The 17647-nt window shown below is 41.3% G+C and overlaps 1 protein-coding gene across 1 annotated transcript; it reads left to right on the top strand.

The window, feature by feature from the left end:
- The first annotated feature begins 11712 nt into the window (after window positions 1-11712).
- LOC113351682 (serine-aspartate repeat-containing protein C-like) lies at window positions 11713-17337 on the top strand. The gene is made up of 2 exons (XM_026595624.1): window positions 11713-11841; window positions 16756-17337. The coding sequence occupies exons 1-2, from the start codon at window positions 11713-11715 to the stop codon at window positions 17335-17337; spliced, it is 711 nt and encodes a 236-aa protein (XP_026451409.1).
- Window positions 17338-17647: the final 310 nt, after the last annotated feature.

Below are 17647 nucleotides of genomic sequence, written 5' to 3'. Positions count from 1 at the left end.
AAAAAAAAAAGAAAAAAAAAAGGAAAAAAAAAAGGAAAAAAAAAAAGGTTTTGTTATCACATGCGGAGGTCACGGGCAACTGCAAAACAAATTCAAAGAAAAATCCAAGAATACCTAAAAGATGTAATTTAACCTTCAAGACGAAGAAATACCTAAAAGATATGATTTCACCGTCAAGACGAAGAAATACCTAAAAGATATGATTTCACCACCAAGACGAAAACAATGAATGAGGTATACGCGTGGGTTTAGAATTAATACCATGAACCTTCAAAAAGAAATAATATTGTCCATTTCACCTCAACTTACTTTTCAAGCTCCCATTGTCGCGCCCATTAGATTATACAGTACATGCATAACAAAAAGAAAACAAAATAGATCGGACAACAAAAAAAAACTCAAGCTCCCATTGCCGCTCCCATTAGATTATACGGTATATGCATAACAAAAAACCAAAATAGATCAGACAACAAAAAACAAAAATAGATTTGACAACAAAAATTAAAAAGAAAAAAAATCAAACAACACCCGTAAAAAAAAGCGCTTGCTCGAGGAATTTATATAGAGAATCACTGAACCCGGAAATTCCACAAAAATGGAAATTAAATCCATCAATATCTAAAAGTGACGTCACGTAATATTTTAAATTCCCATTGCTCCATCAAAGTGAAATAGTTAAATTCCCACGTGTGACAGGAGGCTATTCTTCCAAATTGTAAGATAATTTTAGATTATGTTTCAGTTACACAGTAACTTTGCTCCACTCTTACGGTGCATAATTTTTTTTGATTCATTGGATTTAGGTACCTTCAAGTGCCTTTTTCGATGAATTTTATACTTAACCGATCAAAAAAAAAAAATTCTTTTCGTGTTTCAACAAGTAAAAATAAGGGAGCGATAATAACAAGTATGTATTTACATAATAGGATGACATTTGCATAAGTGTACATTACATTGAAAACGCCATAGCTATGATAATGATTCTTTTGAACTTGATGGCACTGTCAATATTGTATTCTTCCACGAGATATTCTTGTTGTATAATATGAAATTGAGTATGAACTGATGATTTATTTCATGGGTGTGTTTAAATCGAAGTGATATGAATTGTACGTAGTTAAGTTTTGGGCTCTTTGTACCATTGAATTCCATAGATTATGTCTTTAATGAAATTGAGACCTAGGGTCCCTAAATTTGATATTTCTGTGTTGAAACCAACAAGAAAAGGATGGAGAGTGGATATTGTTGAATTACAGTTTTTTTGGGTTTAAGATTGTTGGGTTTGTAAAGTCTAGCGTGAATTACTTCGCAATCCTATATTTATCAAGTATCGCCTTAATTATAATAAACAAAACGAACGTAGTGTGACTAGTTTAGAGCTTATTTCAGAATATCCTTTCCATCTTAACAAAGGTAATATATTACAATCTTCGGTTCTTGTAATGGCTTACTTTGCTGACGAATTCGTAATGGCACAAGTGACATTAATACATGTGTTTGAGGGTGAAAATTATTTCTGCTGTTTTTGGTATATTTGGGTGTGTGTGGATGAGAAACGAATCTAAACTCTAAACAAATACATTGCACGGGAATACTTTTAAGTTCGAGAAATCAATCTGTAAGACTCTGGTCTAAACCAAGAAATGGACGTTCCAGATTCAATTCGGTCACAAGGTGAAGGAGAAGGGTTGATCTTAGGGAGGGAAGCGAAGAAGGTGTTGAGATTATGAAAGTGTTGGATGTTTCTGAATTGTATCAGAATGATGAACTGGATTACACAATGAAATCTATCAGTTCTGGGTGTTTTCTGGATACTGATGCCAACCCTTGGTTCTTTTTGTGTTGAATAGGTTGAAAACCTATTTATACAAGTCATTGAGCGCACCTTGATCTCTTAGGAAGTGGAGGAAGTGAAGTAGTGGAGAAGTGGATTTGTGCAGAATGTAATGATCATCGTGTTTCCGTTGTGAGGAAAACTGATCACACGTTCTTCCACCACTCTCATTACTAAAAACCGTCCGTCTTTCCTGACACGTTCTTGTAATGGACGCGTTGCATAACGCACGCTGTAAACCTCCAGACCAATACCCTAGTAAGCATCCCCCAGTTTGTAACATGTTTGATGTCTCGAATAAGTGGGTCGTGGACCCATCGTGGAGAATAGCAAGATGCTATTAGGTGAAACAACTAGGTTGTTTATGAAGTCGATATAAGATATTGTATGTATTCGATGCACGTGAAGCATCACAATTAAGAAGCTCAAACTAATAGATGCGTATGAAGCATCATTGTTTTAGAGCCTGGTTACATAAGTCGCGGATAAGCGTCTTAAAAGAGGAAGCACGAGCGACCACCTTTGGGTGATCATTTGGTGGCTCTAGGGACCCACCATTACTTGGAGGATCGCTTCGCTTAGAAGAAGGATGGTCGAACTTCACAACGTTGCTTTGCATGTTTTCTGAAAATAGATCTATACCATCCAACTAGGCTGGCAAAGTTGGATGGTCGTGATCGTTTGCGTCAGTTTCAAACTGCCATTGACACGACTTAGATTTTAGGAGGCCACACGGCCAACCCTCTTTGGGCGTGCGTTTGGAGGCATTTGAGCCTTAGTTTGCGTAGGCCGGTCGATCACGTGTAAAGGTGGATCCGCAGTGATCACGTTGACATCTTCAGGGCCGCTTAAGATTAAATCCAAGCCACTCAAATCAGCTGGTGAAGACGAGTGGTTGAGATCGATTTGCGGCAGTAATGTGTTGCCGCAAACGCAAATTAGTGTTTAGAAGTTTGTGCGTTCACCCTACTTTGGATGAACGATTCTACGTGTTCCAAGCTTGCTATGAGCAAGTCGATCGACCAACGATGGAGTTGGGTCGACGGTGAACATGTTATCATCTTGTTGATTGCCTAAAATTGGATCTGGGTCGTCCAACCAGGATGGCGAAGACGAACGGCCGTGATTGATTTGCGACAGTTTGTATACTGTCGTGACTCAAATTAGGGTTTTGAACGCAGCGCGTTCGTTCGGGTTTGGGCGAGCGGTTGAGCGCCCTAGAGGCTTTCCGCAAGCAAGTCGATTGACAAAAGAGGAATTTAGGCTAATGGTGAACATGTTGGCTTTTCCTTGATTGCTCGAAACGCGATCTAAGCCGTCCAACCAGGCTGGCGAAGTTGGACGAACACGATCATTTTGCGACAGTTGTAAACTGCCGTAACCCAAATTTAGGGTTTTGAGTACATCATGCCTGCTCGAGTTTGAGTGAGCGATCGAGCAACCTATAGGCTTGTTGCATGCAAGTCGATTGCCCAAGGGGAAAGTGGGGTAACTAATGATCATGTTGACACCTCTTTGATCGTTTGTAGGAAGATCCAAGCCGTCCAACTATGCTGGCGAAATTGGTCGGATATGATGTGTTTTGAGACCATTTTTTCCGGTCTTAGATCGTTCGAGCTTTGTTTTTACGCAGCGCAAAGGCGTTTGAAGAGCTTGTGCATGGGAAACATGGAACTCGATCAACTAGAGAACTAGTGGGACCGCTGGTGATTGCTACGACGCCTTTTTGATCGCCCAAAGCTCAATCTGGGACGTCCAACTTGGTTGGCCAAGTTGGACGGGCGTGATGAATTTGAGACCGTCATGGTCAGTCTAGCTCGTTTGAGCTTCTAAATAGCGGGAATACCCACGTTTGAGTCTGTGTTTGAAGTGCTTCTGAATGAGCATAAGACTACTCAATCGACTAGGGCACTAGTGGGCCCGTCGGTGGTCACTATAGTGATTGCCTAGTTCTGCTTGGAGTAGTCTAAGTTTGTTAAATCGCGAGGCCAAATTGTGTGGCCGTGATTATTTTTTGAGACTAATGTCAACAGTCCAGATTTTCCTTAAGGAATTTAAACGCGCGCAACTTTTAATTAAAAGGTGTGCGAACGCGCTGATCTCTTTGTCATAGGGTGATGTAGCCTATGTGAGTGTTTTCATCCAGGTCTCAATACTGACACTTAGGGAGATTCATGCCACTCTGTTGCGAGTGAACATTTAATCGTCATGTCATGCCAATATTGAAAGTTCGCTGGGAACATAGCATAGGAAAACACTAGGAAGGTCATGCATTAGTGAATAATGCTGATAGAACTCACAGAATATTTGAGATTGTTGTTGCATGCACCAATTTGAGTGAATTTCATGAATTATGTTGAATTGCTTCAAATACAGCAAAGAGGTTTTCTGCACTCGTCACTTCTTAAACATCTTTTCCTTTTGTAGGGTAACAACGTACTAAATGCTGGTTTTACAATTTTAGCCCTGAACTAAAATCCACCATCAACATTAAGTCCCATGCTTAGCACGTAATAGTTACACTATTGCGGGGTAAACACTAGATGGTGACAAATAAAGATAAAACTTATGAGACAAAGTTAGATGTTACCAGGGGAGATAGGTCGGCATGTCTTTGGAACATGTCATATTCAAGAGGCATCCAGGTGAGCGTTCCCCTAGCATGATGTTGGTTGGTCCCAGGTAGATTAGGCATACGGTTGGTCGGGATCTCAAACTATTCATGACGATGTCATAATCCTCGATTCTGATGTGGACGAGCCATATCATGAGGAATATCTTTAAAAGGATGGTGAAGCAATTTCTGAAAAGATGTTGAAGCAGCTCTTGAAGAGAACGTTGATGTAGCTTCCGAAAAGCGTGTTGAAGCGGCTTCCGAAGAGGACGTCGAAGCGGATTCTGGAGAGGACTCTAGTGAAGGCGCCCTTGGTCCTCATTCATGATGTAACTTCCATTTGTTATATCACGTGCGTTGTGCTTCCGTAAACAGGAAATCCAGGAGTCGTATTTGTTAGGTACGGAGGCTCAATCTCCAATTAATGGTGTGTGTGATTAGACACGTCCGAAGAAGCAATTGCAATCTGGATTACCGCGTGCACTAACTCGCTGCTTCATGATTCCGTGAAGGGATTTCCCAAGATATGAAATTTATAGATGGGGAAACTTCTTTCTGGGATCTAGGCTGAGATAGCGATTGAGGGGTTGTTTCGTCATTGAAGCAGCTGCACTTCAGGGTACGAATGACGCTTTCCCTAAGAAGCATGTACTGGCTGCTTGATGATTTCTTTTCAGTTATCTTGATATTTTTGATAGCGATGATGACATGCTTGTATGGGAACAATCCTCCGGAGCCGTTAAGTGAAGTAGAAAATCTGAGAGACCTTCTGTTGTCGACGTGCCTTTATAAGCCTTCAAGGACTTCGTTTCAAGCAAAATACCTTGAATCGTCTTTTGAATCTTGGACGTTTGTATGGAAAAGGATGCGATGAGCAGTCCCCGGTTACACTTCAGAATCGATGGAGTGGATGGACACGTGAAAATATCTCTGATTTGTACTTTGGAGTCTTTGATGCACATGTACGTCTTCATGTTGAGTGCGGATCGTAAAGCTTCAACAGAGATGATTGCTGATATTAGAAGCAAACCGGTTAAGGGACGTGAAGGCATCCTGTGCTGGAAGTTCCCAGGTGTAATTATTCTGAGATTATTTTCTCTTGAAAGATGTAATTCAGTTGCATTTGCTGGTAAGGAGTTGAAGCGGCTTCGACCTCTGAAGAGAGCGCTGAAGTGGCTTCGGGAAAGAGTGTTGATGCAGCTTCGGGAGAGAGAGCGTTGAAGCGGCTTCTTCTGGAGAGAGTGTTGAAGGGTATTCTTCTGGAGAGAGTGTTGAAGGGGCTTCTTCTAGAGAGAGTGTTGAAGCGACTTCTTCTTCAGTTTGATTCCCCTTGCAAATTACATGCTTCTTGATTGACCATCTCTCGTGTTGAAGAAGTCCTTGACTGATGGTGAAGGAATTTCATGTTGAGCCTCAGTCCCCAAGCGTGAGTTATATGGTTCTATCTTGCATGGTCGGTGGGTTTACCATAATAAAGATATCACCATCTCGCCTCTGTAATGGTGACTCTATTACTTCTCCATGGGAAAGTAAAATACGCAAAAGTTCGGATTACCTCTGTCAGTAGTGGTTGTTGCTATGGTGAAGCTCTGGCGAGCAACAACAATTCTTGGCAGCATCTATGATCAGAAGAGACTGGCAGGGAGAGGCATGGTAGCTACTTGCACGAACTTGGCAGTCTTCATATAATGGTAGAGATCTTCTCGTTATTAGAGGGAGAAAGAATCGATAGCTTCCTTGGTGTTTACTCATGGAATGGAGAAGAGGGAGACAGTCCCTTGCCCACGAGTATCTATTGAGCTTTCAACTTGATAGATGCTGTCACGCTGGGCCTTTGAAGAAATAGTTTGGAAGAGAGTTGGGGTTGAACCCGATGTTGATGAGGATCGGACGAGTTGCTGATCATGGGGTCGTCTCTGCGTCTAAATTGCGTTTCATAGACGTCCAGGCATATCGCTGTTTTTTTGAAAATACGTCTACTCTCTTGAGTATGTCCTCATCTTTGGGAATCTTTAAATCATGATGATAACGTGCTTGCATCTTTGACTTCAACATCTTCGAGATGGATAGTGCTGAGCAGTCCCAAGTTACACTCCTTTGTCTTTATCATCTTTGGATCGTGACTTTGAGGAGTAGGGAGATTCCCTCATGCGAATGAGTTAACTAACATGTTGTGCAAATATGAAGAAGCTCTTGACATGGAGAGTTCGTATGTACCTCTTAGGTCCGGGTGCGACCTCCTTCGGTAATGCAACTACTTCTTCTACAGGAGACGAAATTCTGAAAGCTTCTCTCACGATTTGTTGTCGTCAAGCCAGATATGGTGTATCCCGGACGTTGTTTTATCATTGTGATAGTCGTGCATGTGTTACTGAGGTTGGAATTGGCGGTTTTGGACGCGCAGGATGTTGTATCTCGGTGGTTTTCCTCTTCTTCAGTGAAGCTTCTTACATGAGGCTGAAGGTTGTATTGCCTGTTGGTGAGATGTATGCTTCCACGAATATCATGAGGCTCTTCATTCCCTGCATGCCTGGTTCTTTCTATCAGGGCAGGTGTTGCTGTAGCCGTTGTTCAATCATATTTGGATCATGACAATCCAGTGCTTGGATTTTGAAACTCTTGACATAATCATTTAGACGCTCATTGTTTCGTTTGAGCATTCTCCCCAAATCTGAAAAGGTGATTTGCTCGGGTACGAAGAAATATTTTTGTAGAAAGTGGTTACCATCTCACACTAGTTGGATACGCTGTTTGGTGCGATGTTGTTGTACCAGGTGTACTCCCTTCCAGTAAGTGACTTTGAGAACTCTTTCAGGCGGAGAACATGATTGTATTCGTACTCTCCTAATGACTCCAGAAAATGAGAGATGTGTTCACAAGCATTACCGGTTCCGTCATAAAAGGAAAATTGAGGAGAGGAGTATCCTCTCGGAAGAGGAACTCTTTACACATTAGGCGGATAAGGAGGTTGATGCTGGTGCAGGTCTACCGGTTTTCCTTGCCTCGATGCTGGATAAGTCGTTCTAGATCCTCACGCGTGATGAAATTGGACGGCTGATTCTTTCCAGCTCAGGAGCAACATGAACTTCTTCATCTATGAATGCACGCCATGTTGAAGTGCTTGCGCTAAAAGTGTTGAAAGTGTTCTTCATTGCTTCTATGGGTTGACGTGGCTCTTGTGGTAGTCGCTTCATTAACGTTTTAAGGAAAGTGAGTACCTCTTTCTGAGTTGTAGTCATGTCCGTCTGAACCTTAGCAAGAACATCTCGTCTTTCCATCAAATCAACAATGGTGACAGGGGGTTGGTCTCCTATGGTCTCTTGTCCTGATGGGGAAGTGGCAGTAGCTCTAGTAATAACCGGGAGTGTTACGCTCGAAGAAATATTGGTGGCGGCGGCGTCTCTGGCTCCGGTGATTGGAGGTGTCACGCCTAAAGGAGTGTCTCGCTGTTGTCCAGGTTAACATAAAAGATGAATCCTTATGATGATTTTGAAGATGGATCAAGCCCCTTTTTTATTGTATATGTACGAATTCTCGGAATTACGCCATGTTCTGGATCTACACTTTTTGTTGATGAAGTGATAGAGGATACTCATGACTTTAAATTGGTAGCAGCGGTGGAATAGAGATAGACCTTTTCTTTTTTGATCAATACAAGTGTCTTCCTGGGACTCCAATGGTATTGAGATTTATTGTCGACTATCTCCATACTAGAAAAAAAACTACGCGAATATTCACTTTGTCTTTCTGGGTGTGGACCCTTTGAGGCATTTCTGGCTTGCTCCATACAACGCTCGTGGTGTTACAGAGAAAGCGGTTTCTCCATCCAGACCTTCGAGAGATACCGCTGTGCTCTTTTAGGTAGTAGCCACGTCTCCTTGTGTCTTCACGCGAATTTCTGGTCCTTTAATCTGGGACTTTTACTGGTGCTTATCTATCCAAGCCATTTCCTGTAGCATTGCTTGAAAAAAGAATTTTTGTGAAGCTTCTTAGCGAGTGGAACACCGGGATTGAAATTGGTTGTTGAACCTAAATTGAATTTAATGGTTGAATTGGATCTAAGATCCACCCTTTTGAAATTGAGAAAACTGGAATGAATATTGATTTTGCAACCGAGAGATCAATCTCCCACTGTGGTCGCCAATTGTTTGAGGGTGAAAACTGTTTCTGCTGTTTTTGGTAAATTTGGGTGTGTGTGGATGAGAAAAGAATCTAAACCCTAAACAAATACATTGCACGGGAATGCTTTTAAGTTCGAGAAATCAATTTGTAATACTCTGGCCTAAACCAAGAAATGGGCGTTCCAGATTCAATTCGGTCACAAGGTGAAGGAGAAGGGTTGATCTTAGGGAGGGAAGCGAAGAAGGTGTTGAGATTATGAAGGTGTTGGTTGTTTATGACTTGTATCAGAATGATGAACTGGCTTACACAACGAAAGCTATCATTTCTGGGTGTTTTCTGGATACTGATGACAAACCTTGGTTCTTTTTGTGTTGAATAGGTTGAAAACCTATTTATACAAGTCATTAAGCGCACCTTGATCTCTTAGGAAGTGGAGGAAGTGAATTAGTGGATAAGTGTATTTGTGCGGAAGGTAGTGATCATCGTGTTTCCGTTGTGAGGAAAACTGGTCACACGTTTTTCCACCACTCTCATTACTAATAACCGTCCGCCTTTCCTGACACGTTCTCGTAATGGACGCGTTGCACGCCGCACGCTGTAAACCGCCAGACCAATACCCCAGTAAGCATCCCCCAGTTTATGACATGTTTGATGTCTCGAATAAGTGAGTCGTGGGACCCATCGTGGAGAATAGCATGATGCTATTAGGTGAAACAACTAGGTTGTTTATGAGGTCGATATGAGATATTGTATGTATTCGATGCATGTGAAGCATCACAATTAAGCAGCTCAAACTAATCGATGTATATGAAGCATCATTCTTTTAGAGCCTGATTACGTAAGTCGCGGATAAGCGTCTTAAAAGAGGAAGCACGAGAAACCACCTTTGGGTGATCGTTTGGTGGTTCTAGGGACCCACCATTACTTGGACGATCGCTTCGCTTGGAATAAGGATGGCCGGTTTTCACAACGTTGTTTTGCTTGTTTTCTAAAAATAGATTTATACCATCTAACTAGGCTGGCAAAGTTGGATGGTCGTGATCGTTTGCGGCAGTTTCAAACTGCCATTGACGCGACTTAGGGTTTAGGAGGCAACGCGGCCAACCCTCTTTGGGCGTGCATTTGGAGGCATTTGAGCCTTAGTTTGCGTAGGCCGGTGAATCACGTGTAGAGGATGGATCTGCAGTAATCACGTTGACATCTTCGGGGTCGCATAAGATTAAATCTAAGCCACTCAAATCAGCTGGTGAAGACGAGTGGTTGAGATCGATTTGCGGCAGTAATGTGTTGCCGCAAACGCAAATTAGTGTTTAGAAGTTTGCGGGTTCACCCTACTTTGGGTGAACGATTCTACGTGTTCCAAGCTTGCTATGAGCAAGTCGATCGACCAACGATGGAGTTGGGTCGATGGTGAACACGTTATCATCTTGTTGATTGCCTAAAATTGGATCTGGGTCGTCCAACCAGGATGGCGAAGACGAACGGCCGTGATTGATTTGCGACAGTTGTATACTGTCGTGACTCAAATTAGGGTTCTGAACGCAGCGCGTTCGTTCGGGTTTGGGCGACGGTTGAGCGCCCTAGAGGCTTGCCGCAAGCAGTCGATTGACAAAAGAGGAACTTAGGCTAATGGTGAACATGTTGGATTTTCCTTGATTGCTCGAAACGCGATCTAAGCCGTCCAACCAGGCTGGAGAAGTTGGACGAACACGATCATTTTGCGACAGTTGTAAACTGCCGTAACCCAAATTTAGGGTTTTGAGTACATCATACCTGCTCGAGTTTGCGTGAGCGACCGATCACCCTATAGGCTTGTTGCATGCAAGTCGATTGCCCAGGGGGAAGTGGGGTAACCAATGATCATGTTTACACCTCTTTGATCGTTTGTAGGAAGATCCATGCCGCCCAACTAGGCTGGCGAAGTTGATCGGACATGATGTGTTTTGAGACCATTTTTTCCGGTCTTAGATCGTTCGAGCTTTGTTTTTATGCATCTCAAACGCCCACGTTTGGGTCGGCGTTTGAAGAGCTTGTGCATGGAAAACATGGGACTTGATCAACTAGAGAACTACTGGGCCCGCCGGTGATTGCTACGGCGCCTTTTTGATCGCCCAAAGCTCAATCTGGGACGTCCAACTTGGCTGGCCAAGTTGGACGGACGTAATGAATTTGATACCGTCATGTCGGTCTAGCTCGTTTGAGCTTATAAATAGCGGGAATACCCACGTTTGGGTCGGCATTTGCAGTGCTTGTGAATGAGCATAAGACTACTCGATCGACTAGGGCACTAGTGGGCCCGTCGGTGATCACTATAATGATTGCCTAGTTCTGCTAGGAGTAGTCTAAGTTTGTTAAATCGCGTGGCCAAATCGTGTGGCCGTGATTATTTTTTGAGACTGATGTCAACAGTCCAGATTTTCCTTAAGAAATTTAAACGCGCGCAACTTTTAATTAAAAGGTGTGCGAACGCGCTGATCTCTTTGTCAGAGGGTGATGTAGCATATGTGAGTGTTTTCATGCAGGTCTCAATACTGACACTTCGGGAGATTCATGCCACTCTGTTGCGAGTGAACATTTAATCGTCATGTCATGCCAATATTGAGACTTTGCTAGGGAACATAACATAGGAAAACACTAGGAAGGTCATGCATTAGTGAATAATGCTGATAGAACTCACAGAATATTTTGGATTGTTGTTGCATGCACCAATTTGAGTGAATTTCATGAATGGTATTGAATTGCTTCAAATAAAGCGAAGAGGTTTTCTGCACTCGTCACTTCTTAAATATCTTTTCCTTTTGCTGGGTAACAACGTATTAAATGCTGGTTTTATAATTTTAGCCCTGAACTAAAATCCACCATCAACAACATGCAATAGTATGATTTGTATTTGGAACCCAACAACTAGAGAATACAAAGAAATAAAAACACCTTACAGTAGCAGCAACAGTGGATTTCAAGTGTTTGTGGTGGTTCTTCCTTTCGATTCAAGCAACATCAGCGGTATGAGCTCAAGCAGCAATGATGTAAGAGGTACCAGCATCAATTTTCTACACACTACAAGAGAAACAAATTGGGGGTTTCTATAGTTACAGGTACAATTCGAGGGGTAAAACCATTGTCGGCTTCTACCGCATCGAAAATGACTCCTGTTCCTGCACTCAATATGAGGCTATGGTATGCTCCTCAGTTAGAGCTTCTTGATGGGTCTGTGAAAGGTGCAACCTTAGTTGCCATTCACCCTAATGAACAAACATCTTCCAAGAAAGAGGTATCTTATGTCTCTTGGGTTTCAAATGCATTTGAGGATCCATAAAGGACAACTGCTAAATTGCTGGTAGAAAGACGAACTTATTGCCTAGAGATAAATTCTTTCTGAGAGCCATGAATACTAAGGTAATAATAAGTTACTTTTTTTTTTGTCCAATTTTAAGTTTATTGTTCAAATAGAAAATAGAAGTCCTCGTCATTGATCATTGTAGTTGTGGATGGGGGAAAACGGTTTGCCGGTTTTTTAGGGAATGAGGGAATCACCGTGCGATGGAGATTCCTCGAACTGGCCAAACTGCTCAACCTCACACAGATGCACTACAAAGAGAGTGCTTAGATTCAAGAAATCAATATGTAGGACTCCGTCATAAACCAAGTCAATGGTCGTTCCAGAGTCAATTTGGTCGCAAAGAGGGAGATGGGTTGATCTGTAGGAGGGAAACTGAGAATTGTGTGGGATCAGTGATGATCAAGGATTGTGGATATGTTGAAGGTTTCTGCAATTTTTGGTGAACTGTTGAAATTGAGTTCTGTGAATAAGTTTTTAATCGAGTTTTCTGTAGACGAATATCGATGATGATAATATTGCATGTTGTCCTCGATTTTGGACTTACTTATATTGCAAGAATGATGAACACCCTGATCCCTGTAAGCGTGACGGTTTCTTGAGTGAAAGAGTGGGAAAGTGGGAGATCGTGGTGAAACCAGTTCCAGGTCGTGCATAGACTTGGTTGATCACTGGCCCACTACTTTGCTAACTCCTTCAACCGTTGACACGACTTACTCACATTTCTCGTTGTGGATGAATCCACATGTTGTAGGCCGCGAGACCAAAACCCTAAGTGATATCCCCCATTTGTGATGTGATTGATGTCTCACAAATCGTGGAGTCTGCATGACAGACGTGCATTTAATTAGTCACTTTGACTGATTTAGACAATGAGTCTAGGTTTTGTTGAATTGAGCATGAATGACGAATTGCTCAGTGGAACATTCAAGTAACTGAGCAAGTATTGCTCCACGAATTACTGGGTGTTGATGGTTGGATCAATATTTGAGCAATTGAGCAAGTATTGCGAATTACTGAATATTGATAGCTAGGAAATTGAGCAAGTATTTCTCAATTCGACGAATTACTGAATATTGATAGTTGGGTCAATATTCGAGTAATTGAGTGATTGCTCAATTCGACGTTGGCCGTGACCCAATAAAATATTAATCAAAATATTGGTAGATTACCAAATATTATATAATTAATACGCGTGTTTTTTTCTGGATAATTATGAATTTATTTAGTGTTTGAACTACCCAGAATGATGATTTGTTGAGCGTTTGTTCAAAACCCTAATTTTTGATCGATTGCTCATTAATTGACAAATTGCTGAAAATGGGTCATGAGCGAAGGAGGGACCGACCACATGAGACTATGGACGTCCATGTGATTCCCAATTGCTCGAGTGAGCGTACACCTGGGTTCTGAATCGACCAGTTGGTAAAGGAATGGCGATTAAATGTTGATTTCATCATTTATTGAAATAGTGCTCGATTGAGCATTAGGTGATAAAACCTAATTATAGAAAAGTGAGGGACCGACCAAGGTAGCATGAGACCGACCCTTGGTGGTCTTGGGACCGCTGATGGGCGTTTGCACAAACTCTGAGTTAATTGTGAAGAGTTTGGACCCAATATGAGCGATTACGTAAATTAGGTCAAAAGTGTGAAGATGTGTGGGACCGGCTTATTGCAAGCCTTGGGGCCGCCCTTGGTCGGTCAAGGGAGCATGCCCGTGTCTCCATAATTTCCGTGTCTCATTTATGAGAGTTTCAACATTTTCTGATGTGTGTTTGAGCAATATTTCAGGTTTTCAGAAGAGTTAGATCTTTGACTGAAATCCTCGTTTTTGCTCGAATGAGCAAGTATGCTCGTTTGATCAATATTTTGTAAATATTAAAATAATAATATTTTAATATATTTTTCGTGAGTAGCCTAGTCGGTCATGTGACCATGTTGACTTTTGGCGTTTTCATGGTTTGCGCAATATTTGAGAAAATATGGAGAAACCATGATTTTTACAAACAGGGGAGTTTCACAAGATGAGAAAAATAACAATTTATGAAAAATTAGGGATTGCAAGGTGTGGGAACGGTCACGGCTAGGGCATGGTCAACCGGCTAAGTTTCCCAGTCCCGCAACACCTTTTCCTATTTTTTATTATTATTTTTTGTGAAACTACACAAAATTGGGAAAACCACAAAATATGGAGAAACGATGAGTTTTGACCAAACAAGGAAAGTTGCTAAGATGGAGGAGTCTTCATGAATTTATGAAAACAACAAAAATAAGGAAAAATAATGCAGGAAGCATGGGACCGGCCACGGCTAGGGCCCGACCCATGGGCGCTTCTCCATTATTTTAATATTGTTATTTTCTCTCTCCTGTTTTGTGCGGGATTCCTCATTTGTCCATATTTTGGATGTGCGTTCGCGCATTTGGGTGGATCATTGTCGAGTACACTTGCACTATTTTATGGGGATTACTCAGTGGTAGTCCAGATGCCCAATTGTTGAGTATTTATCACTAATTTATGAAATTCAATGGATAATGATTCATGAAATTGAGTAATAAAAGTGAGTAGTTTTTTTTATTATCAATTCATAGGATCAACCGTGGATTCGACTGTGAATTCGGAATAATAAAATAGGTATTACCATTCCATGGGATAGTGGATTCGACCATGAAATCGGAGTAATAAAATAAGTGGTGATATTACCATTTCATGAGCCCAGCTGTGGGTTCGACCATGAAATCGGAGTAATATCTATTACCATTTCATGAGATCGGCCGTGGATTCGATCATGAAATCGGAGTAATACATTTATCTATTACCATTTCGATCATGAAATATGAGTAATGAGATAAAATAGATTATCTTCTAGGAATTCAGTGGTGAATGTCACGGTAGAATTTAATCTCTTGTGTATAGTCAGTGAATCAGCGAGAGTTGCCGATATCCTGAAGACGTTATTGCACTCAATCTTGCGGAGAACCGCCTGGGTCTATCCACGTCTCTCTACATAGTCAGGGAACAGTGAGTGTCACCGACGTCCTGAAGGCGTTATTGCTCTCAATCTTACAGAGAACCGCCCAATAGTTCTTCTATGTAGAGGGGGGTTTCTCTCATGTAGTCAGGGAACAGTGAGTGTCACCGACGTCCCGAAGGCGTTATTTCTCTCAATCTTACGGAGAACCGCCCAATTATGTTATTATACATAGAGGGCATGATGAAATGCGAGGTATTGAATGCTCAGATAGTGGAGGCCTTCCGAAATGCATAATCATCATGGCTTCGTAAAATATGAATCGTCACATGCCTGAAAGCCGTGTCAGAAACATGTATCATGATTTTACGGTTTTGTCCTTTGTTGAAAATCCACCATCTACATTAAGTCCCCTGCTTAGTAAGGGACAATTATGTTCCGCAGTAAGCATTAAATGGTGATTTTCAGTCGACGAGAGATCAGCGGTTGAACTCAGTATACAAAGGTAGTTTCAGAATCCTCAATTTACTCCAATGGTGTCATGTACGAGCAAACGTACGAGTGAGGACTCTGATTGTTGATTGAGTGCGATTCCGTGAGTACCGAGAGGTGAAGCATCGCTGATCTAGTCGGTCAAAGGTCTAGTTTTGGTCAATTTAGGATTTATGGACCCGAGCCCAAAAAAGAAAACCCACGTTTTATTAGGTTTTGGAAATAAAATTGATATAAAAAGGAAAAAATCCTAAAATTCTTTTATTTTTGATCGAATAACCACTTCCCTCCCTTCACCATTCTCACGCGAGTAGCAGCAGGGAAGGAAGATTTTCGTCGGACTTCAGTCGTCACCGACCGTCGGCCAAATTCCCGCCGGCGCCGACCAGGTAAGTCCGTAACTTCTTTTTTTTTTTTTTTTGTGTGTGTTTGGTGTATTCATGAGTTTTCCATGAGTTGTTGAATACAAAATTCCATGGGTGCATGTATGCGTAGGTTTTATGAAATTTTGTTGCTTTTGAAAATACGTATGCACGTTCGTTCGACAGTTTAAGAAACGAGCAAAATTCCCTAATATGAAAGAGACACATATATTATTGAATAGACATGGTCTAGTTGAAGTAGAGAAAATTTTGTTTATGAGGGTTCATGAAAACCCAAATTTATCTTGAAAGCATGAACTTTCACAAATACTTTTAGGGACGTAGGTTCGTTCGTAGTAGAAGCAGTAAATAACAATCTTTAGAGTTAAAGGAGCAGTAAATAAAAATCTTTAGAGTTAAAGGAATTTTGAAAAGACCTGTAGTTCATGATAAATTTTATGTGTGAACTTTCAAAACTTTGTTTGGAACATGTAGACTTTTAAAAAATAGTAAAGACCCTCGTTTTATAGACGAATGCTCGCTTGAGCAAAAGTTTTTTTTTATTTGATTTACGTGAGTTATTACTTACGATTTTTTGTCTTTTTTGTAAATACGTGACCTGTTCACATTTTTATTTAAAAAGAAAAATCAAACTTTGATTTAAAAAGAAAAATCAAACTTTGATTTATCGAAAATTGCTGAAAGCAAACAGTATTTGGTGAGTTCGTTAACTCATAGTGTACGCATGAGTTTGGTGATTTTATAGTGTGTGTACACATAAAAATCGGAGAATGTTCATATGGAAGGTTATATGGATCATTCATGGTTTCATATAAAGTCAGGTGTTTGACTTTAAATTTTGCTCGTCCTTGCAGGTCTGAAGAAACGAGCAAGTTTTCAAAGTTTTACGTTGTTATCACTAAGTTCGTGAAATCGTAAATACGTAAGAGTTGAGGATTACCATTTTCGTTATGAAATCAATATTAGGATAGTTGTAATCCCGTGCTTCTAATTTGGTTCCAGACGATGGTGACTTCCAGCAGTAGCAGTGATTATGATTATTATTACTCTTCCAGCTCTTCTGAAGAGGATTCCAAAGCTCCCGCAGTCAAATCGCGAGCTAAGACGAACCATGCTGAGAGAACAAAGCCCAGCACGCCTGTTAATGACCGGAGAGTCACTTATGATGAGCTCATGAAGAGAAAAACCGAGGATGACAAGTTGGACGATCATCGACGAAGAAGGGACCGAGTCCGGTGCAGAGTGCTAACATCCGAGGAGAAACTTATAACTCGAGCCGATGGTGTACCCTCTGATTCTGATGCTTTGGGAGATGAACCCGTGTGGATGCCGCAGGATCGCAAGATTAAGCCAGACCGGCATACCAGGGCGATCGAGAGGCTGGTCAAAGATGACCTTGAAGCTGAGCGTGAAGAAGAAGAATACCAGGACTCATTATACAGCGATCCTGATATTCATCCAGACTTCGTCAACGACCGTGATAGTGATTCCGACGAAGAACTCGAAGAGGATTCCACGAAAGATGATGATGATGAATCTGATAATTCTGAAAAATCTGATGACTCCGATGAATCTGATGATTAGTCTTACTCATGAACCTCTTTAAGATTATTTGTTTTTGTCGAAGTAGATATTTTCTGGTTATTTGAGCAGTTTTGTTATAGAGACGTTTCTTTAGAGATTATTTTTTGAACCATAATCCCTTATTTTATCGTTTTCCAAATCTTCTTCATATCTCTGGCTGATGGACCAATGTCCATGTAGACAGTAATCATCCACGAAGTGCAACTATATAAAATGTCTAGAGAAATACGCGGCCTTCCATACAATCAATTCATAGTCGTAATGTTGACTACACCTGAACGGTCAGTCCCCAGTATTGTTACGCTTCTCC

The sequence above is a fragment of the Papaver somniferum genome, chromosome 2 (assembly GCF_003573695.1).
Source record: "Papaver somniferum cultivar HN1 chromosome 2, ASM357369v1, whole genome shotgun sequence".
Taxonomy (NCBI): Eukaryota; Viridiplantae; Streptophyta; class Magnoliopsida; order Ranunculales; family Papaveraceae; genus Papaver; species Papaver somniferum.
Note: the sequence above shows the minus strand (reverse complement) of the source record. Positions and strands in the feature narration are given on the sequence as shown.

What these genes read in the sequence shown, in the direction of transcription:
- LOC113351682 (XM_026595624.1), top strand. Translation starts at nt 11,713, where the DNA reads ATGACTCCTGTTCCTGCACTCAATATGAGGCTATGGTATGCTCCTCAG. An exon ending in AAACATCTTCCAAGAAAGAG is followed by an intron (nt 11,842 to 16,755) that starts GTATCTTATGTC and finishes ATTTGGTTCCAG; the next exon opens with ACGATGGTGACTTCCAGCAG.